General features: G+C 39.1%; 2 protein-coding genes across 25 annotated transcripts in view; one reads left to right on the top strand and one right to left on the bottom strand.

Annotated features, from left to right (window-relative positions):
* Positions 1-1,537: 1,537 nt before the first annotated feature.
* Positions 1,538-18,559, bottom strand: LOC112983002 (RING finger protein 151-like). 23 transcript variants are annotated; one of them, XM_064507739.1, is made up of 10 exons: positions 18,386-18,558; positions 16,762-16,826; positions 15,621-16,037; positions 13,488-13,604; positions 12,352-12,577; positions 11,016-11,155; positions 8,932-9,094; positions 7,506-7,626; positions 6,237-6,479; positions 1,538-5,281 (listed from the first exon to the last, which is right to left on the bottom strand). In XM_064507739.1, exons 5-9 carry the CDS (start codon positions 12,555-12,557, stop codon positions 6,243-6,245), a joined length of 867 nt encoding a protein of 288 aa, XP_064363809.1. In that variant the 5' UTR covers positions 12,558-12,577; positions 13,488-13,604; positions 15,621-16,037; positions 16,762-16,826; positions 18,386-18,558; the 3' UTR covers positions 1,538-5,281; positions 6,237-6,242. The 23 variants fall into 23 exon arrangements, with proteins under 23 accessions (XP_064363809.1, XP_064363810.1, XP_064363817.1 ...); XM_064507740.1 differs by lacking the exon at positions 16,762-16,826 and adding an exon at positions 17,494-17,532; XM_064507747.1 differs by lacking the exon at positions 16,762-16,826 and having other exon boundaries at positions 13,514-13,604; positions 15,948-16,037; positions 18,386-18,559.
* Positions 18,560-18,692: 133 nt separating this feature from the next.
* RAD54B (RAD54 homolog B) overlaps positions 18,693-26,424 on the top strand; it is a 67,350-nt gene continuing 59,618 nt past the window's right edge. Inside the window, exons 1-3 of one of the 2 annotated variants that reach the window (XM_026099769.2) lie at positions 18,693-18,844; positions 22,241-22,394; positions 23,319-23,505. In XM_026099769.2, coding sequence (XP_025955554.2) covers positions 22,257-22,394; positions 23,319-23,505 — 325 coding nt within the window. In that variant the 5' untranslated portion in view covers positions 18,693-18,844; positions 22,241-22,256. Of the gene's footprint in view, positions 18,845-21,365; positions 21,437-22,240; positions 22,395-23,318; positions 23,506-26,424 lie in introns of those variants that run through there. The other variant, XM_026099770.2, reaches the window with a different exon arrangement.

Raw genomic sequence — 26,424 nt, forward strand, 5'->3', positions numbered from 1 at the left:
GAAAAGTATTAAGCATGGAATAAATGTGTAAATATTCCATACTGCTTCTTGAAAATATGAGATATGGCATGTCACACTGGTCATTTTCAAACTAGGAAGAAATAAAGGGTTGGTTACATTGTTCAACATGAACACAATCTCTGTAAATTTAGTCAACCTTGAAAAAGAAGTATATGTCTATTTTTTTTTTGAAAATAATTTAGTTCTGAGGTCCTTCACTGCACAGTGGTTCCTTTCTTGGATAAATTTAACTTGAAATAATGCTGTAAATGCCATGTTTAAAATTTTGAGTTACTTGGTTTGACTCTTAATTTTTACCTTGAGCAAATAACATTTAAATCATTAAATTTCACTTTTTATACCATGCCAAAAAAGGAATTTAAGTTTCGTTTCCTAACTGGAACACCAGAACACTGGATGTGGCTAATGGCAATGTCAAAATACTTTTTAGTATCATACACTTACCTGATGAGCAAAGCATTTGGGAAGAGCAAGTAATGTTGAACAGTTCCACAATACAGTATACTTCTTCCTCCTAAAGTCCTGTGGCTGAGTACACGGACTGTATGTCTGACAGTGTATGTTAAAAAAAGGAGAAAATATTAACAAGAGCTGCTTTTTAGGTTTACATTTGTAAGAATTGCCTTGGTTAATTTAATGTCCTAGTTAAAGGACTGATAAAAATGCATAGCTGGTGGGCTAATGGTGAGACAAGTTGTGTGCATTTTTTTTATTTTCAAAATCTTCAGCAGCTTGTTGCTTGTTATTCTATACTGTCTGAAGGCCAGATGTAGATGATGTATATAAGCAGATAAACAGGTTTTTTTGCAAGATGCACTACTCTTTAATGTTGTGACATGCAAGCTTTTAGCCTTTTTTTCACTGAGTAACTTTTCCCATCAGGTAAAACAATATGCATGAGAAAGTTAATACAGGCTGCATGCAGCAAATGCATGCTCTGGCTTGCCCTGTATCCTGACTGTTAATGTTCAAGCAAATGCATCTCAAGATTACAACCTATGAAGTGAAACTTCTGAAAGACTCTTGTTTTCCTGATCTTACATATTCTTACCTCACATGTAGGATATATAGTGGATAGGGAAAACCTATATAGGGATAAGATCCCTTTAATTGATGGATAGTGTATTTTTCCCTTCTTGCCAGTTTATTATCCTGCTGTCTCTGCAGGACTGGCCATCATACTCCTGTGTTCTAGTTTTTGGCTTTGCTAGTTCTTCTCTCCTTCAAAATGGCTGCTCATCCCCTTCAGAAACTCCCATCTGGAAAGCAGGGAAAACTTCCTTGAGCAAGAGGCTGTTCAATCAAATGCTTCCCTTATTTATTACTAAATACATCTCCTTTACTTGGCAAAAAGCCAGTCACAACTGACTGGTATATAGTCTTACCTACTTCAGTGCGTTGACCCTCTAATACAGCTTATTCATGGCTTTCTGTACTGTGCATCCAGTGTAGCTGAAGTATGCTATTTCATCTGATAAAGAGGATACTCAAAAATAACAGAAAGAAGTGAAGCAAATTGCATTCATCATTATATATACCCTTTATTAATTCAACTTTTATACAAAGTGTACTTCAAATTGATACAAATACTGTTACTGTTTCTTTTACAGACTAGAGTTTAAGGTCCGAGATACCACTGTTTTATCCTTCTTGTATGTATAAAGGTAGAAAATGTAAATAGATTGGCAGTGAACCATAATGCTGGAAGACAGTTCAGTGTTTATTTGTTAATATAAAGTTGCATAGAGTTGTAGGGCTTTGTAAAGGCATTTCTCCGTGTGATAAAAATCTCCCTGACCTACCGTTCTTCATCCAAGCAGCAATACATGAGGAAGGAAAAGGCTAGTACTGCTCCATTTAAATATTATCCAGCACTTCTGCATAAAACAGCTGTAGAAAAGCACCATGCCAAAAACATTGAGGAGAACAGCATATGGAAAATTTAAATTTAATTTGCAAGGCTCCCCATTCTAATATGTCAGGAACTGTTTGCCACCTGGGATTTACTAATACATTGAACTTATGAAAACCAGAGAGATAACACATTTCCCCAGTTAAAATACTTTACTGTAATATGTACTTTGCTTGACTGTACAAATTGGTTCTCTTCTGCCCTAACAAGAAACTATTGTATATGTGTGCTGTTAAATTAATGTCTTATATGACTGTTAATCTAGTACTAGAATCATACTAACTAAAAACTCTGTGCTTAATTATTAAGGCCAGCATAACTCTACCTTGCAACTCTGACATCTCACTCAGATGCATGTTTCTGTATTGTAGAAGCCTTTTAGAAAGTCTCATTTAAACCTAGAGGAAGCTTTCCCCCAAAATACTGTTACCTTTCATGAAAGAATGCAAGCCTAGCCATAATGGTCCATACTGGCCAAGCCCATTGACACTTTTCCTTTGGGAGGAGAGAAGGACAGGGCATGTAGCTTTATTAACGAATGAAACAGAGGAAGCATGTCTTGAACTTGACCTCTCAAATGGAGAAGTTAGTGTAAGGGAACTAATTTAAATATAGCTGAATTGGCCTCTTATGTCTTCAGAGTAAACATGTAAATTCTGATTTTTCTTTCAAAGACAAACTTACTTACCACTGACTTTAAAATGCTAATTTATATAGATCCTTAGTGTTATCCTTTATTACCCAATTTAACGTAATTGTCAGGATTTGCTCAACTCCTTATAATTTCATGTACTTTACTTAACAGCTTGCTCTCAGAGTTTTATTAGAGAATCTCCCAGGTTTGGTACTGTTACATTTAGTACCCACTTAGTTGTGGATAAAGGTTTAATTTCCTTTTAATTCTAATGCTATTTTAATTGTAATCCCACAAGCTAGCAAGCTAACACGTACAATGGTGAGCGGGTGCACAGGCTGGTGCAGCTGTATCACTGCTCTCAGGCTGAGAGAAGTTGATGGAACTGCAGTTTCTCTTTCTTTCCACCCTCCATTAATCTGGGCCTGCTCTACTGTTTGTGCTCTCCCTCTTCTAGCTGCAAAGTGCAATTAGAAGCAACTAATGATGCAACTGTTTGCATGGTTACTGGTCCATTTGAGTAACTGTTCAACTCCCTATCAGCACAGTCCCCATTGTGAGGGAATAGAATCAAGATGTGATTCAGTCTGAGAATATTTAGGATTCTTGTTACCTTGTTCCATGCTCGAACCTTCTGGTAATGTAATTTTAGCAGTCTTTCATATAATCCTAAAATACAATTATGACTAGGGAACTGTGCATTTCCAAGTGAACATCTACACTTACTCAAAGTCTTCTACAATATTTGGACCTTTAGTTTTTATGAAAAAGATTAACAGACTATTTAAAAGAAAAAATATCCTTTGCTTCTGCCAGCTGTTATTAAAAGCTGTAATACATGAGATTGGAAAAGCTAAATTTAGATAAAATTCTAATCTAATGGGCTATTTAATTTCACTCTAGTTTAAGAAATAGGTAAAATGATGACTACGTTCAAGCATACACAGCCCTCTGTGTGAGTGATTCATTAGCAGAAGAAAGTCTTAAGTGCATCGGTTATCATCACTAAGGAATGTGATTAAGCTCAAAATTGAATGATTTTCCAGTGTAACTGGAGAGATCTGGTGTTATTAGCTAATATACCTCCATTTAAAATATCTCTGTGAGTGCTTTCTTTCTGCTAAGGGAAACCCAAGCTGACAGGTCATTCCAGCTACAAGTGGTCCCAAAGCATTTCCATTTTTGAACACTGGAATTTCAAACTCCAGAGCTGGCCACTAGGAGCTACACAGACTGCACAGCAGAAAGTGCTCACTTTACACCGAGGAGCTGTTTCCTTGTGGAGTTTTGTCTGTCCCCTTAGGATACAGACAGCAGACCAAATGCTAAGTAAATATTAAATAAGCCCTATTTTCTGCACTAGAATTAGGAATGTCATCCTCTTTTTTGTAACTAAAAACAAACACAGATCCAATTATGCAAAAAGCATGGAGCTGATAATGTGCTTTTTGTGGTCAGAATGTAAAAGATAAGGTGATCATTACTGCCCTCCAATTCAGGAAGGATGATCCAGCTCATCTTGATAGAAGGAAGGATATAGAATTTTGAAGGAATTTTCTTCTTTCACTTTAAGCAAGGTATATAAAGTTACATCATAGAACCACACAGTTACACTACACAGAAAAACATCCTGAAAAAACACTGATTCTAATAGCATGAAATCTGGAATGGCCAAGCAGCTTCAAAATCAGTATGAATGCTGAAACAGAACCACAAAGACCACAAACACTAACAGCTTGCTTATTTGGAGCACAAGATAATAAGAGCATTCTTAGGTTCTAACTACAACTTTAATGTGTCCACTGATGTATGTGTAGTGACCACTGAATGCTTGGTGTGAAGGAAGTTTAAATCTTAGCTACTATTTTACTGTCTCACATTGTTAGATATGGCTGCTTAAGAGATGCGCTATGTCATGAGTTGGGAAAGACTGCTGTAATGACCTAAATGCTGTCAACAATTGTAATTTCATCTAGAATTTAAGTGTGAACTAAAAAATAAACATTTGGAGATAGCTCTTCCTATGAATATTTTCTTTCAGGAAAAAACCTTTACAGGAGAGTTATTTCAGCCAATTTCTAAGTGCACACAAGGGCTGAACATGTGTACATTTCCTTTCAGTGGCACTAAAGAAAAAAGTGAATTAGAAGGATTTATTAATGCCTGAAATTTAATCAAGAGAGCTCCGACCACACATCTTTATAATGTAGTGTACATGCTAAAAAGGGTTGCTGTCTCTCTCTTTGGTTATGTTGTTAGCCATGAAAGCTTTGATCTGAGTGACAGCAAGGCACACACAGTAGTGAATCTGCTTCCTAAACTAGAAAACTAGCTTATTAAGACTGTTGCACCTGCATACTGTCTTCCTGAAAGTTCAGAACTGATTTAGCACATTCAGTAAACAGGAGGCCAGGTTTCCCCTTAGTTACTCCACTGAAGAGCTGTAACAGAGGACAGAATATGGCTCAATTATAGCACTGAACACAACACAAACAGGCTGTAGGAGAAGTTTAGGGAAAAATCTTTGAACTGTACAAATTTCTCAAGCATACTGCAGTCCTTACAGGCAAATGCCCCCTTGTTTCAGGATCTGTGGATCTATAAAGTCCTAGCTCTTGTATATTATAGTTCAGTACTAATAAGGAAGTCCGAAGTCCATACGACTGTGCAAATGTTTGTCCATTGTGGATACTGATGTTCAAGTAGCCTTAAAGCTGCAAAAAGAAAATTAAAGATACTAAGATATTCATATATACCTTAAAGATATTGAGTACTGCATAGGCTGGTCTTCAGCCCAAAAGGTCTCTGTAAAAATAGCTGATATTTTCACATCAAGGAAATAGTGTTGTGAACTGTGAAAACATGCAGAACTCAACATGCATTATTACTGACTAGGTAATACAAATATTACTGAAGTGGCAGAGGTATGGGAATGAACATGAACAGCTCTCTAGCCCTGCTGCTCAAATACAACCTCCCCAAATTTCTGAATACAAAGCAAACTCCTTTAAGTTATGCACACACCTGTATAAAAGATTATAGATGACACCATTACCTTGCTCTTTGGTATTAGTCTCTTATTAAATGTGTATCAGCCTGGGAAATTAGAGCGGCTCTAAAGTAAAAATCAACCTCACTTGAAGCTGTTACATAGCAATAGAATTAAAGTGCTTTCTTTTTGCCTTTGAAATATATCTTCTACAGCCTATAAATGAACAAAATCTATTACTTTCTATTATTGACTTTCCCTAAAATTAAACTAAATCCCAAATGTCAAAACTGATTATAAAAACTTAAATGCACTCTAAAGGACCAGGAAGGAGAAAAACTTTATATATCATCTAATTTAAAAAGTTCTAATTTCCAGGCTTGAAGGAATTCTGTAAATGATGCGCTGAAGAGCTACAAATCAAGCCTCTCGTCTCCATTTTATGAAAACATTAGCTAAAAATGTCTTTTTAAATTACAGGTTTTAAAGTCCAATGTTCGATAAGAGAAAATTCCCCTCATTAGTTTTTATAGACCAAGAGGAAAAAAGTAGTAATTTAGATTTAAAAAGAAAACCAGTAAATCACAAATGATATAAAGTTTACCAATCATTCATTCATAGAAAGCAGAAACATTTGCTAGACAGCCAGAGAAATTAGAAGAAAAGGTTTTTGAGCTTACTTCTACTTAGATAACCGTAACTTCCCTAGGTTTTCGTTTTACACTCTCTAGTCGTGTCAGAGGGCGGAAGTTTGTTGACTTCTTGTTTCCTTCTGCAGTATTTAATCGACAGTCTTTCTGTAGGCCTTTTAGAAGCTCCATTAATTCCCGCTTCTCTAGCTCTGCCTGCTCCAGCTCTTGACGATGCTGTCTCTCTGCTGCCATCAAAGACCGTACATCTGACATCATTCGTGACATCTGACTCTGAAAAGCAAACAGAAACTCCCGCAAGAAACAAAGACAAACTCTTTTCTAGTGATGGTGATATGACGGTGAAATGGCCATGCATGCAGGGCAATGGATTCTAAAGAATAGGCACTATTGAAATTATCTAGCATGTTTTTTGATAGCAGAAAAAATGTAAGCAAGATGAGACACAATCCAGCATTCACCTTCTGAGATGGTCTTGTTTCAATGATTCCAATAGAGTTTTCCCAAGAAGTACAAATAGTTTCCTATAAAGTGTAATATCTGACAGTAGATTCACCTGGTTGCCGCGTAAATTTTGTATTTCAAGACTCCAACCAAAATAAGGTTTTGGTTATGTTCAGATACATTCTTCAAGGATTTATAATCAAATCTCATAAGAAGAAAAATGTAACCTACACAATATCTCGAGTGCTTTGGGCTTTAAAAATCATTATTTATTCTGTGATATAGTAAGAACTGAATGAATGACAAAAATAATCAAATAACAAGCAAAGGCTATATTAATTTCACTGTGTAAGTCTCCAACCCTTTCACCACAGTTGAACCATACTGTAAGTATCACGGTCTACAGTAGGGCTTTTGTGTCAGTATTGGATTAAGCTACTTTGGACAGCACTAAAACAGGAGCTGGATTTTTAATTACATCCAGTTTGTGAAACACACTCTACATCTGAGCTTCAGACTGATTTACTGACATGTTATGTGTACACAGAACAAAACAGTCCAGGCTATCCAGGCAAGCTCCAAATGAATCTGAAGAAGATCAGCTGCACTAGTGCAGCACTCAGCCTGCTTCTCAACAGAACTTATCAGCCTAGGCAAAGCACTGTGCTAATAGCTGTATTGTTTCCCATATTTAATGGGAACTCTTATCTCTATGAAATTCTACATTTACGAAATGTAAAAAGAAATGCAAGTTTCTTTGCACAGAAAAAAAAAATGGAGACTTCTACTGGGAAGAGCAAAAAAAGATAAACTATTAGGAGAAAAAAAAAGAGAGAAGAAAATGATCATATCTACCTTTAGTTCTTCAATTTCATTTTGCAGAATACTCTCTTTCTGGACCATGTGTCTTCTCTGTGAATCTAATCTTGACTCCATCTCATGCTTTGCCTCCTCCACTCTGCAGATCATTTCTGACCTAAAGAAAAAAAAAAACTTATTTCTCCTTTTAAATCTTGTAAATATGGCAAAAATAAATTTTCAAATTCCAGAAAGATTTCTTGCAACCAAACAGCCTGAACCAATTCCCATCATACTCTAAATGACCCTGCTCATTCTTGCTGCTCATCATGCAGTATTCAGTAGCCTTTTTCCCAGCCAGAATGGTCCAGTCAAAAACACACTAACATCAAAAAAGAGTGTTCGGTGCCCAAATGCAACAACAATGGACTACATATATAAGTGACAACTCTATCATATTACTTAAAAAATTCTAAGAGCTCAAGATCATGTATGTTGAGCCTTAAATGATTTATTGCCTTTTACCTATAGCATACACTTGGTTAATACTACTAAGCATATGTAGTCAAGATAAAAATTGTGAGTACTATAGTATCTGTAAACATGTAATCTTGTCATTTTTAGGGTGGACATTAAATAATAGGATATACTAAACTATTATAACCTAATCATAGTGAAAAACTGTTACTACATTAACCTTTTGAGTTTAGGAAGTAGGCAAGCTAGCATCCTTATTAGCAGAATTCCTTTGTGTCTCAATGCATTTAAAAAAAGTTTTCAGCCTGACTTCACAGCAATGTTCAAGAGCACAGGACTTAAAGAACAAGTTAAAAGAGAGAAATGAGAAAGAACATGGAAAAAACAGTCCAAATGGAACATTATGGAAAGGAAAAGCTAGAGTAACATATATAAGAAGAAAAAGAAGAGGTTGGAAAGAACTGGCATATTCACTGACCTGCCATGATTTTAATCAAAATTTAAAACTAGATTCTCAGAGGGAGAATCTAGTAGAGAGAGACTACAGAGTGGAGAGAGAGATTCTCTACCAGTTGGTATCTGCCTTTAACTGCCATAACGATTAGAGATTTTTATTTTCAAGGCTTTTAAAAAAATATAAAATGTAATTATAAAATAATACGACTCTGCCTCCATACCAGGCAAAGGGAAAAGTGAAACTGTTAGCTTCAGTTTAGTTCCTGGTAGGTATTTTGTCATTTTATGTTGTCAGTTCACAATTTTATTCAATTGCTGCCAATAGTCTTTTAAGATTTGTAATGACTTGGACAAAAGAACAACAGCAAAAAAGTCAAAACAGTGAGTTTAAAGACTGCACTGATATATAAAAATACTCTGGCCCATTAATATCAACTGGTTAATGGATTATTTAACAAATACCAGAATCCAGTGCTAGTATTTGAAACGCCCTATGCAGTGGCTTTAGGCTCAGATTAATACAAACACCAAAGAAATAGAAGATTTGTACCGTAGTAGTTCTAGTTCAGTTCTTAGCTCTGCTACACAATTATGCTGTGTGTCTTCCGCGCTGAGAATGGTGTAACCACAACCATTGGGGCATTCACGGCTCCGATATTCGCACACTGCCAAATGGCCATCTAAGTTACGTCGTTCAATCTGAACTGTACAACCTGAACAAGGAACAGTAAGGTAAGTCAGCTGTTTCAACAAAAGTATTTTAGTTAATTCCAAATAAAAACACTCAAGCAAGCAAGCCACAATATCTTGAGCTAAGCAACTGTCAATCTGTTCAAGCAATGAAAAAAAGTCATTTCTTTAGAATATGGATTGAGATCATTATAACACACATACTAGTAATAATACACATTCTATGAGTCTTACCAATGGTAGGTATTTTTTTTATAACTTATTGTCACTAATCTAGCATTAGTGCAACTTCAGTAATGACAGCACTGATGTCAAGCTGAGACTATAGCAGCTTGCCTGCACTTCTTCAGTTCAAATCATTGCAGTCTGGCGTAGAAGAATGAAAATGTGTTAAAAAAAAAAAAAAAAAAAAAAAAGTAGACCTCAAAAATAGAAAGGAAGTGTAAGGACACATAGTAAACCAGTGGGTGAGCTGGAATGGAACATTGTTTTCCTGACCATTGATTTTGGGTATGACATACTAGACCACAGAAATAGTTTAGAACATTTATTTATCTTTAAGAACCAGTTGCAAAAATAGAAGCATTTACACAAAAATTCTAGGACACAAACTTTACAAATCTGAGGTGACTAAAAACAAAATGTGGAGAACCAAAAAAGAACACCACATAAACTGCTGCCATGTTTAACACACTAAACTTTGAAGTTTGTAGTCTTAATCTTAGACAATGTTTGCTGTAGTATATATTTTTAGCTTGCATTTCATTTAAAGATAAAAGAGATGTAAGAAAACTGAAAGAAACAATAGCACAATGAAACTTGTCAACAAACTATTCCAGAAAATTACAAAAGACAGCTCTCTAATGGAGATTTACTAATAAATATTATGATATTTAATTGAGGTTCTTTAGTAAATACTCTGATGTACTTTTGAGAGAGTTCAAGGTATTTAAGAATCCTCAGTCCCCAGAACATAATGCATCAGAGCTAATGTGTGGTAACTGTATAAATGCTACTAATCAGGCAGAAAATAAACCCGGTTAATTTAAAGCATCTACAATAGTTGCTTACTGCTGAGAGAAATGTTAACTTCCAGTAGAGCAATACTAGCACCTTAATCTTCTCATTATTAATTACAATGGCAGACTTGACTATGCCCTTTGCATCATTTATTAGAAATTAAATCTGCCTAGTAACACAGCCTTTTGAATAAAGCTGACCAGGAAGCTTTAACAGTATGTTTCTTCCTCAGGAAATGCAGGTTTGTTTAAAATAAAGACATGAACATACCAATTCTGACAAACTTCAGTTCAAAAAAATTCTCACATACAAGATAAGTTCTTGCTAAAACTGAGAGAAAGTGAGTGACTGCGCATGAAGGCTACATACCTAGGCAATTGGGTGTTTTAAAAATAAATGACGGCCTTTAAGCATGTGACTTCTGTAGATGCTAATACATTGACTCAGTCACAACAATAAACGGTCAAAGCTGAAAGACACACTAGTAACTTGACAAAAAGTAAAAGAAATGCACTAGTACATTTTGGCAAATCTGAAGTCAATCTTTCTGATTCAAATTAGCTATTGGATAAGAAATTGTTGCTCATGATCAGGATTGCCACAAATTAGGAATAAATTTTGTACAAAGATTGCTGCAAGGAGTACTAATGCTTTGACTTTCTGTTTAGCTCTTTTTGTATGTTTGCTGAACAGCAGCACTCATGCACCAATGATTGTGTCCATACAGAGAGGTGCCAGCGGTAGTACCTACTTGCCTCTGCCGAAAGAATATTTTCTTGGCTCATTTTGGTCTAGCATTCAGAAATCATGCAGAGTTCAACTCAGAAGCAAATGAATGGCCATTTTTGCCATTCTGTTGGACAAAAGATGACAAATACATGTTCTCAGAATAAAGATGATTTAACTTCTTTGAATATTACTCACCAGCATTGGAGCAAAGTATCTGACTGTATTCACATTCCCTTTCATGCCTGTCTATAGATTCTAGAGAACAAACCATTTCACAGCCATACTCTCTGTTTTTGCAGTGTAGCTGAAGACGGTTTAAATCATTTTTCATATATCTATGTGCAAAAAACAAAAAACAAAAAACCCCACTTGGATGGAGAATACATTATTGAAAATCTGTATTTTCTACTTTCAGGAAGAGAAAGTGGAACTGTAATTTCCATGAGGAAAACTGATGAATAATGTGCCTAAATTTTTTTTTTAGCATTCAAGTGACCATACTGAAAGAAAACATGGAAGACCATGTTGGCTTAAAAGAGAGAAACAACGTTAATGGAAAAGTTAATCTCCAAAATTAACCATGCAAATGAATTTCTGAATAAAGTTTTAACTGTATCCTTTAATTAGCTCAGCAGATAATAATAATAATAAGTGCTTAGGCTACAGTTCAACAGTCATTCACTATTTAACTTTTTTGTTTCCAAACACGTCAAACTAAATTGACTACAATAAGCACAGACAATACAAAGTATAAATTGTACTTTGGGACTTTATCCACATTGTACTTCAACTTTCCATACAGTATAATCTCATTACTGATAAAAATCATGGGAATACCAGAGTTAAAACTCTCAGTAAAAGGAATTAAATTAAGCATAACATAATTTGTTAATTTGCTTGAGCAAGATTAGAAAACACAGGGGTTAAAGACCCAGCAGTGTCTTCTGATGAAACTGTGTGCTGGCAATAGCAGGAATTGCAGAAAAGTGACTTGTGAAAACAGCCTGCTTTGTGTGACAAGGACCAAGACAGATACTCCGATGGCTAAAGACCATTTTTTTAAAAGGGATTTTGAAGCAAATAGTATTATTTATATCTACAGGAACCCATTCATTACAAACCCTACTACAAAAATATTGTAGCACAGCTGAGCAGAAAAACTAAAGATATACAATGTTTAGTGACTGTTGCTGTCAAGAGCTGCATTGCCTGGTTTCTCTAGAAGAGATAGGAAAGTATTTTGGTGCTGTAAAAGAGATTCAGAATAATACCCAGAAAGATATCTACAATCAACACTCACAATATAAAAAGGTGGAGAACAAACTAAGCGTTCTATCCATTCTGAATACCTCAAAAGTCAGTTAGAATAAATAGAAAATGTTAATGTTCTCATCCAAGTGATCAGTTTCTGCCACAGGCATATTGAGTAAGTATAATTTGAGTGACAGTAAATGAGAAGAGATGAAGCTCTGCAGGCAAATTGAGAAATCCTATATTTATACAATTTCAACATAGAGGGATTGTTGTATACCTGTAGAGAGGTCGTAGCAAAGATACATCAAGCGTTTGTCTGTCTTCAGGGCAGTTACTGTGATGAATGAGCCATCCATGTATACAAGCAGTACAGAAAGCATGCTCACACGGAGCCTGTAATGGATCTTCTAACACATCTCGGCAGATGGAGCATAAAAGTCCTTCGTTAACATAGCCAACAAAACGCTCAATATCATAGCCCATGCTTTCCGCACACTTTCAACCTATTAAAACAACATACAGAAAAAAAAAATTAATCCTGAATCCACAGAGCTAGATCCACAATGGGCCTGGAAGCAGTTAGAGAAATCTGGAGAACTTCAGGTGCAAACTTAGTTGGTGAGAATGAGAACACTTATATATTTTGGAGACTTCAATATCTACGTGAGAATTTGCTAGACTTCAGCATTCTAGTTTTGTATCAAGATTTTCTGAATGCTGAAAGCAAAGACATAAGCAGATACATAATCCTTGCTTGTTCTGAATTCTGCTACAGAACATGGTTCTCATGGCCATTGTGAAACATACAGTTTCTATTTACCTGAATTCTACCTGAAGTAGAAACATCAAAATGTTCAAATGGAAGTGCTTGCTTTCTATTTCATTGCCTTTTATACGCCTAACAAACCTAAAAATAGTATCCCTACAAATAACAGCTGCGGTACTTTCAGCCAGCAGATTCTGTATTTTATGTTGCTTTCATACTGAAAAAAACAAAAACCCTAAGATTCTCTATTCACTCTAGACTTCCATTCCAGAAGGAACAGCATGAAATCTCCACATGCCTAGAGAAGTACACAATCTTCAGGAAGAAAAAGAAGCCAGAACCGCAGCTAACCTTAAAACATGTTCTCCTTCAGGGTCTGTTTTTATAATACTGATTGCCTTTTAAACTGACATGAAAGTTTTGTGAAGAAGAAGTAATAAGCAATCTGCCTTTATTAAAATCCTATCAGGAAAAACTTACTAGAATTTGGTAAGACTCCACAGTACTCACTTAAAAGGACAGTGTTTTAGCCTTTGCATTTCTCTTAATCATATAAGCTTACTTTTCCAACCCCACTGAGACTCATAAAACAGGTTTTCATTATTTTTGAGGTTTTCTAAATAAAATGGAAAAGCAGGAAATCCTACCTTTTTAGATTTAACTACATAAATACCTAATTTGTCCAAAGACTTCAGAAACAGTTTTCAGATCAGCAACATAGTAGTACTTCCTTCCTTCAGTTTCTCTTCACTGCTTTATTATGTCTATGAGAAAATTAAAAAGAATAAGACTCAGCTGCATCCCCTGAGTCCTATGTCTAACCAGCTAGCTGAGGAATAGAATACTGTCCTAACAGCCCATTAAAACAAAGCTTTCAGAAGCATGTCACTGTGAAACCTACCACTGAACACAAGAGATTCGACTAGAAAAATTCAAGAGTGCTAACATAATGTTTTTAGGAAGTGTCTGGCGTTTTAAGACAATGGATCTAGGTAGTAAGTGAAATGTTTGCAAGACAAAGTTATAACCACAAACTGTTATAATAATAGATTTTTAAAGTTATTTCTGCCAAACCATACTTTCCAAGGTGCTGATTTATAGATAGAATTAAACAGAACAATGTAAAACAAGTAAAAAAAATGCTGGGAATAGATACACCTTGGTTGTAACTGGCATTAGATCAGTGTTGCTGAAAGCCCGTATTAGTCTTTTTATTATCACTAGTAATATATTTGAGACATGAAAAGGGTAAAACAAAACAAAACAAAACATATTTTTCCAGAGTGGTTTACTTTAGAAAAACACAGTAAGGACAGTTCTTCCTTTCCATTTTAATTCCCATTGTGATTTCTGTACCTTAAAAGAAATCTCAAAGTCAGGACTGTCAGGAAAGTCAGGACTTGAAACTGTTAACTTCTCATTATAAATAAAAACTAACTGTGGGAATCCCAACAGAATTGAAAGCTCTGACATAGGTGTAGTGAACTTCACAGCTAGATAAAGCAAGAGATTAGAAACAGGTATTTACCTACATTAGAGAGAGATGTTTTTTTCAGAGAATGAAATAGCTTTAGAGTTTTCCATGGTCAGAGGCCTTTTTTTTTCTTTTTGCCAAACAAACAAACAAAAAAAGTGGAACTTGGCAAACATTGTTCTCCCTGCCACATTCTTACTCCAAAGCATACTTCCACACAGAACAGTGGGAGGAAAAAACAAACAACCAGAAACCCTACCTATGGAAGTGAGCCAGAAAGTATGAATCAGTTTGACTGTCCAAGATTAAATGTAGAGATTAATTAAAACTTGAGGAATACAGTATTTCAAAGCTTGCAGCAGTGTCCATATATGTTTAATATAAATGTTTGTAATCTTAAAAAAAATTACCTTCCTTGTAAAAATCTGGCAGATTTACAGAGTAGGGTATTCTTTTACAGATGAGGAAACCAATCCATAGAAAACTAATGTGCCTTGGGTTATATAAAGCCAGTAAAAGAACATCTTCCCCACATCACTTAACCCCACTGATAACCAGTTCTTTTCATACTGTTGTTTTCTTGTATGCTTTTATAGGTCTCCTGCAAAGACAGGAAGTTCAGGACTTTGCTAGTTCAGGGTGAACATAACAAGCACTAGCTTTGCACAAAGCTGTGATTGTAAGGACAGGCCAACAAGGAACACAATACAAAGTTTAGAAAGTGAAAAACAATGCTAATCATTAGCAGAATGTGAAGTCAAGTACTAGCTCCCAGTACTAATGTTATCATTGAAACATACTGTATGTTTCTACTGGAGGAGAGCTTACTGGCACATGTACATTCTGCCATTTGAATGGTGAGCCTAAAATTTTGGTTTGGCTTGGATCCCAGAGGATCCAGCTTTTAGAATATTTTCATAGAGATAAATATTTTTAAATAGAACTGTATATATTTTTGCTGTCCTAGAGTTTCTGTACTAATGGAACCATGGAGGTAGTAAGTTATATTTAGCAGATGCTTTGCTGAGATCTGAACACTAAGCCTTCAAGACATCCTTTGGCTTATTTTAGCATGTTTGATGACTATCAGAATGGAGGAAAGAATATTTGCATCAAGTAGGAAACAAAAATTTCATTTGAACTTGACATAAAAATGAAGTGTCTCAAATACATATACGAAAAACCTCAAACCAAAAGAGAGTTTAAATAGAAGGTGGATGGGAACTTTGAGGTAAATGATACACTTGAGGTGTTTTTGATGAAAACTTCAGTAAGTTTTAAAGACCGATACTGTAGCAGCACCTACACAATGCCAGGATCCTTGTGGCTGATATAATGAGTCAAAGCATGTTTTCACTCTGAAACCTAAGACGACGTCTTTCACTGAAGTCCCTGTCATGCCCTGGAAATGTTTTACCTTCTGCCAACTTCAAGAGATGTACATCAGTGAGGAGACAAGCAGAAGGAGAGCAGCAGATATATGCCAACCTATCTAGCAGTACAGACTGCTTATTTCAACCAAACAAATTGCATCAGTTTCAACTTCTATTCTTCCCCAGCGATCTTTCTTTTCTTGACTTTGACCTCAAAGCCTCTTCTCATGCTTTGGTAGCATTTCCAAACCTTGTCTTGCCTTTGCTTTCTCTAGTCCTCAAGTTTGCCCATCGCCTGGCTGTTGCCAGCAACAGTGTCCCCAAGGATGTGGAATTTGCAGATGCTAAACCTAGAAGGCAAGAGAAGACAAACTATGACATGTTGCTTGGTTTCCGTTGTTTCAAATATATTTTATCTCTCCCTCCAGTTTTTGACGTGCCACAGTCTCTCCTCATACCGGAGATATTACATCCTTTTCTAGTAGCTGTCACCGTGTTGTCTGCAGATACACATCCACACCAGCCTTGGTGTGGGCTATGGCCTGCATTGCCTTTGCACAGATTTTGCAAACATATAACAGCAGAAAGAGGAAGGATGGGATGCAGTTCCCAAATAATTAATGGCATAGCTTGCCAAATGTCTGGCACTAATCAAGGACACTACATTGGAAATCAAGACAATGAAATCAGATTAATGACTTGCATTTTTTCTTCTGCACTAGTATCTAATTTTGGAAAAAAAATGTTCTTGTTCCAGGTGGTAAAATAAAGCAAAACTGTTTGAAAGGCTGGAAGGAGTCATGAATCATTGGACGTGTAGCGCTAAGATAGCACTTCTACAAGTCCCATGTGAATAGGAGAAGAGCGATTTATGCAGGGCTCAGTGATGAGGTGACATTAAGATTCTGCTAAAACCCACTACTGCTGCTGCTTCTATTTTCACAAGTGGTTACGGTCAAAAATATACTGTGCTTTAAATCCTCCTATGTAGCAACATTTTAGAGTGTCTTATGCCATTGTCAGTCACTGTAACCCAGTTTAAGCCAGCAATAATGTCAAAAGAAGTAGCCTCACCCATTCAACCGTGACAGCAAAAGCTTGATGAATTGTGGGGATAATTGACCTGGTTTAAGACTGAACTGGTAAAAAAAAAAAAAAAAAAAAAAGTTTTAACTTTAACTGTGGTCCTACAATAGTCTAAGTCAACCTACTTACTAAATAATGTCCTTTTAGCATTTTTCTGCTTCTTCCCTTGAATCAGCTAGAAGAGTTCACATGGCCCTTTCCTCATCTGGCTCAACACACTAACCAGACAGAAAACTATTCACTGATTTACTAGGTTAGGTTTTGTCGTATTGATAGGCTAGGATGGCTTAGCAAAAGTTACAGTGATTGAGGAACTGGTGCAAGACAGTGGATGAGAACCTGTAGCCAGGGCAGAAAGGAAAGAAAGACAGCAGCAGTGATTCTAATTAAGCCTCCTACAGAACTACAGTCTCAGATCAGTTCCCCAAACTGGTACACCCCGCAGCCACATTAACGTTTGTGCCAGCAAAAGAAAGGAAGCATAAGAGACTAGACTAAGAATGAATAGCCAGCTAACAGTGAGGAAAAAACTGTGCCTTCAGCAACAGAAACTTTTATGATAACCAGTAAGAGCTATACTATCAATTTAAGGTCAATGCCTCTGTCAGGAACCATTTAAGAAACTGGAACTGCTTTGATAAGACAATTTTTTACCTAACACTTTAATTTGCTCTCCATTGCAAAACCTACTATTCAAGCAGAGCAATACAAGAAATTTACCTTATAGACTGCTTTTTGTGGTTTTGAAGGTCTGAAACCCTGGTACACAAAAGACAAGAGGACAGAAAAGTGTTGTTCAGAGGGCTCTGGTGGAGAGGACCTTTGTATAGGTAAGAGAAAGGACTCTGGGTTATCTATGAGGAAATTGTTCTGGAACTACAATTGATCATCTTGTTCATGTAAAAAGAGAAAGAAACAGAACTGGTATAGATACTGGCCCATACTGGGGCTGCATGAACATTGAGCAACCACTCCTAAGCAGATTCAAACAATTAACACATGCTTACTATTATCCCTTTGATCTCTTCTAGAAAACAGTTGAAGAAGCCACCATCTGTCAGGCACAGAGACACAACTTCCAGCCTGCACTGTCTACAAAACTGGCCAGGCTTGCATGCGGCGAATAAACCCAAGCAAACACTACGTTTTTGCACAACACCTCCAGTCCCCCGCCGCCCTGCCCCGCAGCTCAGCTCCGCAAAGGTGTCCGGGGGCTGCCACCCCCCAGCACGATTTGCCTGCCATTTCCACAGCCCGACTCGGCAGCCACGGGGCTTCCGCCCTGCCGGTTTCTTTCAGGTGAGGCACGCACTTTCGGGTGAGATTTCTCCCCTGCCTTCCCTCACCCCCGCGTGCGGAGGGCGAGCAGCGCCCCGCCGGAGGCGCGCGTGGCACGAGCGACCGTTGCGGGTATAACGGTCGCTGCAAGCCGCGCGCGACAGGTGCGGCTGTAACGGTCGCCGCTTCGGCCCCGCTCCCTCCCTCGCCCTCACCAGCACGACTCCCGGGGCGCCCCCATGGCAGGGAACGGCAGAGCCCGCCCGAGCCGAGCCCGCCGCTGACCCAATGCCGCCGCCGGCCCTCGGGCCTCCGCGGCCACCTACCGACTCACCGAGCCCGCCGCCGCCTCCCGCCGACACCCTCCGTCACTTGGCGTCGTGAAAGGGCGAGGCTGCTTTTGCTGCCAACGTTGCTTGACGGCCGCGCGTCACACCCCAAGGAATCCGGCCCCTCGGCCATACTGTGTGTGGCACAAAAGTCTCACGCATGCGCAATCCCCAACAGAATCAGCCACCCGGCAGATCGTCACCAGATGGCATTACGCACGCGCACAGCAGCGGTTCCTGGGGGGGGGGTGTCTGTCTCTCGGGCATGCGCAATTGAGCTAACCGCAGGCACGCGCCTGGAGCATGCGTATTTGGCAGAGAGCCCGGCACTCGGCCGGCTGCGCCGCGAAGGGCGCATGCGCGCTGCGCCAAGCGGGTTGACGGGAGCCGGCGGCTGCGGCGGGACAATTGAGTGCGGGGCGCCGGGCTCCGCGGGCGGTGCTGGGGCTGCGGCGGCCGCGCAGGTACGGCTGGGGCCGCCGCCCTTTCCCCTCTCCCCGCGGGGGCGGTGTGCGGAGGGAGGAGGCAGCCGGGCGCTCCCAGCCCGCCTACCCGCCGTGGGGAGCCCCCGGCATCGCCCGCTAGCGGGCGGCGGGGCGCCGCGCCCGCCCGGCAGGGGCCGCGCGAGGGCAGGGCGGTGGCGGGGCGCTCGGGAGCCGCCGGTGACCGGCCCCAGGCTGCCTGCGCCGCCCGAGCCGGTGCAGCGGGCGCTCTCGGGCGGCTGTGTCCGCGCGGCAGCGCGCCGTGCCGGAGACCTGTCTCACAAGCAGCGCTGTGATCGGGGAGCTCAGGGGCTTGGTTTCCGTGTTCGAACGCGTGATACTTCGATTTTCTTTAAAATCCATAGTGAGCTTTTTAATTGTCTAACTACTGATACTGCATTTAGGGTTAACACCTGGCCTGGGTTGTTTCTTCTCAAATACACGTTGTAAAGGTGTCTTTTTGAATCTCGCATGTGTATCTCGTGTAAGGCAGACTCATGTTTTTTCCTTACAGATGTGAGTAACGTTGGGCTAATAGTCATTTGAATAGCACTGCGCTTTCTGGCTGCCCCAGTCCTTACAGTTACTGCTCACCTAGAGTGATTTTTCACTAATATCGATATCCAAGGTGATATGTTTGTTGCCTCAGATAACCGTGTAAAACTTACCTTGTGTCTCATCTTTGCAAACATTTACAAAAATACAAAAAAAAAAAAAAAAACAAACCATTTAGCCCAGTCATATATGCCAGGAATCTCTCTCAATGTTCAAGGAAGCAGCATGTTAAATTTCTGCTAAAATTGGATGCAGTGGGTAACACAGCTGTTTTTAATGGGGCTCTATGCATCTTCTGCTGGGTTGGAGGTGTAAAATTTTGAAATATCCTTTGTAATATATTTCATTTTGATGCAGCTGTTGAGCTATTTTAAGGAATGTAATTACGGCCTATTTCAATGCTTGCGAAAACAGGTTCATTTTGTGAGACATCTTAGGCTGTGGTTTCATGGTACACTTAATCCGATCGAGCTACTTTGCTAATGAAAGTGGGAGCAGTGCTCTTCTCTTCTCATTATCTCCAGCTGTTTCTCTGGAACAGTGCTTTACAGTATTTTAACAACAGGGTGATTGAGCTTGCTGGTGGCTATCTGATAGGAAGGAGCATAATTGGTTGCCTGTTGGCTTAGCTGTAAGGTGGAGCTGTTGCCTGAAACACATTTTTGGCTAAGCTAGACTCAACTATGTGTACTCTGATTGTATGCAAAAGATCTAATATCAATCACTTGTTGCACGTCCATAATGGCTTGTTTTCTGTTTGGTGTTATAGAAAGCTTATTTTACATTTTTGTTATATTTTATAAAAGCTTACATTTTGAGGACCTTAAGAAAGAAAATATGTATTACTAGAAGCAATATTGCATTTTAAAAAAAGCAGAAAACCCTAATGGCTTTCATCGTTGTGAATAGATGCTACTCAGAATATTTTTAGATATTCATAAATCTTAACAGGAGTGAGGTTAGTGAGTTATCAAGGGTCACGTCTTTAAACTTTTTCAGAATTTGTAAAACTCTTCTTATGAATCTGTTGTTGAGGTTTTAAAACCAAATGGTGGTGTGGAGACTGAATGGACTTGAAGGCCAAAACACTTTAATGATGAATACGTGCAATTTTATGAATTTCATGGCTTCCGTGCTCCAGGGGAGAGCTGAGGCAGTCCAGAGGAGAGGTAGGGCGGGTGAGCGGAGCAGCTCCAGCCGTGCTGGGTGAGGTCCTCGTGCAGGGTTGGGGACCCCCGGGCTCTCTCCCCACATGTCACCCCAGGCACAGGATTGAGTAGAGAACATCTCATTCTGGACTGGCTTGTTCAAGTCCACGCGGCGCCTCACAGCTGGCTGTGGTTTGTGCTGACAGTCTGCTCCTCTGGAAGGTTCTTGGCACCTTTGCAGTTTTCACAGTGATCAGCAGTTGTTTGTGCTGCAGGTGCTCCTCTACTCTTACAGCGAAGCTACCCCCTTACCATATAGGGTTAACTGAAGTGCTTATGCTAGCACTGTTGTGACGCAGGCCCAGCTTAGGCTAACTGCTACACCTGCTGATACAGCCAGAGACCTTCCTTGCATTTTTAATAACGTAGCTATAATGAAAATTATAGCAGTTAAGGCCACTTTGCCATTAAGGTTTACCTCTACTAACAGCATCGTATACGTGCCCTTTGTTCAGTTAGGAGGTGGAGGTACTCCTGTTAGTGTCCGTTCGTTTGCGGAGTATTTTGACGGTACTCTCACCAGTTTCGTGCCGCTCTTGGAAAGGAAGGTTGCTGTGCAGCGAGTAGGCCACTAGAGCGCAGAGCAGCGTGAAGAAAGTGCAGCTGCACACAGCGGCTGTCGGAACAGCCCTCCAGCGTGCTTTCTATGCTGTGGAGAGGCTTGTGGCTGCAAATCGTATTTTGGTTTATTCTTACCTGATAGTTGGAGGAGCAATTAAAATAAACAGTCCACTGAGAAATGCGGAAATAAACCAAAGGATGTTCCAGTAATTGCTGTACCATGCTAGTCTTGTATTCATAATTTGGTCTGGTGGGTAACACTACTGGGATTTTTTTTTGTTGCTTCCACTGCTTTAGAGTATAAAGGATATAAATGTTTTTATTGCGGTGGTTGCAAATATACTTTGTCATATTAACTTTGATGTATGCTTGGTTTTGTGCTGTGTTTTTTGGGGGAATAATGTTCTTATATTTTGAGGGGCAAGAAAAAAAACTATATTACATTCCTTCTGCTGTTCAAGTAGAGATAATATTGACTGATAATCTCCATTATAAGTTTGAGATCATTCTTTACTGAATTCTTGTCTTATTATACTGAGTCGGAATGACCAATATAATTGACTGTTGAATTGATTTCTCCCATATATGTCATATAACTTAAATATTCATTGCTCATTGTGTGCTAATAATAGGTTTTTCAAAATTAGATGTTTCAAGTGTTTAGAACAGTTAGTTCTGTTTCAGATTGTCTCTCTTTTCATAGACTGATGTAACTTTTAAGAAGCCCTATGTTGCTCATTTCCAGAGCTCCAGTTGCTCTTGAACTGCATTATTTGGTTTTCAAATGAAAAAGGAAGTGTTCAACCGCTGAAGTTATATAGTGGAAATGTAGTCCATCTTTCTTGGTACTTAATGCATTGCTGTTATCTTACTTTTTCATAATTGTATTATACTTGGGAATTAAAGTTGTTACTTAGAATTTTTTTAAGCTTTTAAGTTTTTTTTTTAAGAGTGCTTATATTGTTATCTGTGGATATATTTTTATATTTAAAGCCTATTCTGACTAGAGTTGTCTTTATCTGCTTGCTTCCTTCCTTCCTTCTCTACCATCCAGAGCAATACATCTAAGTATGAGGCGATCAGCAGCTCCCAGTCAAGTGCTAGGAAGTGTAGCCAAAAAGCCAAGGTTTATACCACCAGGAAAAAGTAATGCAGTTTGCCTCAAGAGCGAAACTGAGGAATCAGACCAAGAAATGAAATTGAAAGAGGTAAACTGAACAGTGCCCTAAAAAGCATATTTGTTTGTACAGTCTTGTTATTAAAAGATAGCATCTGAGCTCACCACAAACAATCCTTGCTTAAATAACCAGTCTGTTTAGGTTAGACTTTGATACCTTTGCTTTTACTACATTTGGTCTTGCTTCTCAGATCGGTTTCTCTCACCTCAGTGAAGCAGGAGAAGAAAAATGTTTTTCAAATTAATCGGTACTGAGCCCAAATACAAGTCTCAGTATAGCTGAGGCATGGATTGCATCTTGGCCTGGGCTTTGTTGGATTTGAATGTTTGGAAGCCTTGGCAAAAGTAGTACTGTACGGAAAACAAAATTAAGAAATGTCAGTACATTAAGTTGTGGCTTTACTGCAAGGAACTCTCTCTGAAGCTTTTAATATCAACAAAAAAAAAATCACCATTTTTATTAATCTTATGAATGGAAGATTTCTGTTAAATTCTGTTCATAACACTATATGCACACTACGTGTGCATATGGTGTTTGTCATTGTGTGCATGCATTTGTTTTCCTGAGTGTTGGGATGTACACATTCATGTAAATAGTTTGATGTTTTCCATTCTTAGATGTGAAAAATATGTGACTTGTACCAATTAAGTCAGTAACACTTTGTTTTATTAAAAAATGTCAGAATTTGTATATGATTTGTAAAGTTGCCATGGTAGTATGGGCCGTTCTGTCTTTCAGAATTGCGAAGTGCCCAAGTCTGCATGACAGCTGTAGCAAATTATTGTCTTGAATTCTAAATTTCTCTTGTCTTTTTTTATCAGTAAAAAATGATGTACTTATATTTTAGTAATAAGGATTATGCATCTACTAAGATCTTTTTGTTGCTCTTTTTTTTTTCCATTCTCTTGGTCTGTGTGAATGAAATACTATCCCGAACTTGTTTCTCTTTTGCAGGTAGATGAGAAACAGGGAAGTGCTCCAGGACATGCAAGAGCCCTTTCTAAAATACATAGCCAGAATCAAAATGTAAATTTTACACAGTCTGTGGAGTCAACTGGAGAAGTAAAGACTACAAAAACATCTAACAGAGTTAATAAATTTTGGAGGTTGGAAGTGAAAACACTAAATCCACCCAAAGCTGGTAAGTTTTTTTTTTTTTGTTTGGTTTTTTTTTTGTTTTTAAACTACTGTCATGTATTGTGAGAGAATTTGAGAGCTTATGAGTCATACAGTGCTTACTTACATTACTATTTCATAAATGTTTACTGTCATGCAATGGTGGCATTATTTGGTCATTAGTATAACTTGTGTAATTATAGCTCTAGATATTTTCTTTTGCAGTGTACCATAATAGTGTAAAATGATTTATAAAGAATTAATATTGAGATGTCTCTGTTGGGTAAAAAGTGAAAGGAACAAACATTAAATGATTCTTTAAATTCAAAAAGGTTTAAAAAACCCAAAAAGTTGACTTTTCAGAAGCCAGCTGGTAGTGCTGCTTCATGTTTCTATCTTTTGGAAGAGTACTATGGTCAACTCACTCTAATCCAAAGTAATACAAAGAAGAGAGTTGGGATACCTGAAATAATGGAAAACGTGTAAGGTGGATACCTTGCTGGCCTTGTGTGGACATGCCTAAGCACAGAGAGTAGATTCACATTTTTCAGGATTCATGGGCTTTTCAGTGCAAGATCTGAGCTATTGTCTTCAATGTTTCCAGGAGGCACTCCAGATTCAAGCCTCTGTTATTAACTCCAGGGTAGCACCAGGCCCAGACTGGCTCTGTTCATTGGTGTGTGTGTATTCATTCATTAGCCCCAGTAATGAGAATTACTTCAAAAAGTTAGGTCGTAAGCGCTGTAGAGGTGTTGAAGGGTCTCTGAACTGTAGCAAATACGCCTTGATGGGCCTGACTGACTCTGTGGGGTTGAGTGTCTTCACTGCGCTCTTTTCACGTGCCCTGCCCACAGATGCAGTGCAGGGTCATTCCATGCTGTGTGAAGGCAGGTCTACTGCCTCTTTCCCTTTGTGTTAGGGTTAATTTAATTGATAATACTTTGTGTAATGTTTAATGAGACCTGAAGTTTTAAAACGGCATTTAATGACTGCTTATCATTCTGACTCTGTAATGGTTGGAAATATAATTTAGAAAGTTTTGATGAAATCATATTCAATTCTGTCCATGTTAAGAGCTGCTGAACCTGGTAGCCTGATAGAGGCGAGGCTGCCATAGCTTCATGACCTCAGGCCCAACCACTGGTGAGACTGAGCCTGTATTCCTATTAGGGACATGTGCACATATGCATGCATAAATATATATGTATATGTACGTGGCTGGTAACATAGGTCTACACAGGCAGAACACAGCACTAACGCAAATGTGAGGCCATTGGCGCCATCTATCTTGTTCCACTCTCTGGCTGAGCAGGATGAAAGCCTGTTCATGCAAAATATATTTACAACATGAATCCCACCAGTAACCAGTCTTGGACATGCAGTCTGTCCAGTAGCTGGCTCCTGGATTCACTGGTCACCCCAGTTGCTGGCACCTTTACCAGATGCTGGTACTCAGACCTATGCACATACAGGCCTGTACAGATAAAGGCACTATGGATCCCTCTGATAACAGGCCTTAGACACTTGTTCTACCCAATAGTTGGGCCCTAGGTCCCCTAGTCTCCCAGTTGCCCCATGCATAGGAGACACGCACATGCAAACATGTCTCTTCAGTAGTGGAGACTTACCAGCAGGCAACCCCCAGGTGTCCTGGTCTCTCCAGTAACTGGCTTGTACCTCCTGGTCCCTGTATTAACCAGTTCTCAGACCCCTCTGGTCTCTCCTTTGTCTGGCCCAGACTCATAGCTACTCCAATACTTGGCTCCCAAGCCTCTTATCCTACGTGTCAGCTAGTCTGGCTTGATGTCCCTTAGCAGTTCCACACTGACTGACGTACTTGGACGCTACACATGCTCTCTGACCTCCGGTTGCTGGCTCCCCAGGCATACAGGCCCCCCGACCCATGATCCTACTCCAGTTTCTGGCACTTAGACCTCTATACACATGCGTGCACCAAGATTAGAGTCACCTCACGCAGGAAAATAGTTAGAGGTGGAGTTTAATAAGAAGACAGGACAAACTGTGGTGGTAGGGTGCAGAGTGTGGGTGGACAAGTATACTGACCAGCCACCTCTTTGCATGCAGCTGGCCCCTTTTATCCTCTTATCCTTCTGTTTTCACATGCTTGTTCCTTCCCAAACAACTTCAGTCCCTCCTTTTACCTGTCTGTTTTCTTCCTCCAGTCGTCCCATAATAAGTCTTGTACAATCCCAAACCGCCCTTCTTGGCATCTCGTAGTAAGTTCCATACCCCTGTAGGCAGCACCACCTTCAGGCTGTAAAGTGATGCAGACAGGCTCTCCCAGTGATTCCTCTTGCTAGGCTTCACCCCTGGAAGATGGGGCTGCAATAGCCCGGGGAGGATGCTGCAGTCGCCACGTTGTGACCCAGAGCGTGTGTTTTTGTGAAGCTAATGTGGGAAAACGCAGCCTCCTTGTATGTCTTATAAGTCGCTCTGGATCTAAGGCTGTTGTGTTCACCTGTAACTTGTGTTCCTTCTGATGATAGTCGTAATTGCAGAAAATTTTCGGTGTGTATGGGACAAGGTTCTTTGAGTGGTCTCTGTAGCTACATCTGCAAAAAACTTATGTCTGCTGCTTACAGCTAACAGTGCACCTGAAAGATAACCAGTGGATTTCTTTCCAAAATATCTTCCTGTTGTCCAGAGGTGAAATCAGCAGTCTTTCCAAAAAGAAAATGTAAAGTGAAAAAGATATTAAATGCTTTTTCAGTGTTATGAATTTCAAATACAGCTGGCATGGCTTTTCTGTGATGGCTTTAGAAAAAACAAAAAGTTGTGGAGGGTTGATTGGGAGACCTGGCTTCTGCTGGTGTGGTACTGCTAGCTTTCTGAGTGACTGAACAAGCCCTTTGGACGCTGTGCCATGGTGTTCCTACATCTGTAGAATGGGGCTCATCTACCAGATTTTGTAAAGCAATGATTA

The sequence above is a fragment of the Dromaius novaehollandiae genome, chromosome 2 (assembly GCF_036370855.1).
Source record: "Dromaius novaehollandiae isolate bDroNov1 chromosome 2, bDroNov1.hap1, whole genome shotgun sequence".
NCBI lineage: Eukaryota > Metazoa > Chordata > Aves > Casuariiformes > Dromaiidae > Dromaius > Dromaius novaehollandiae.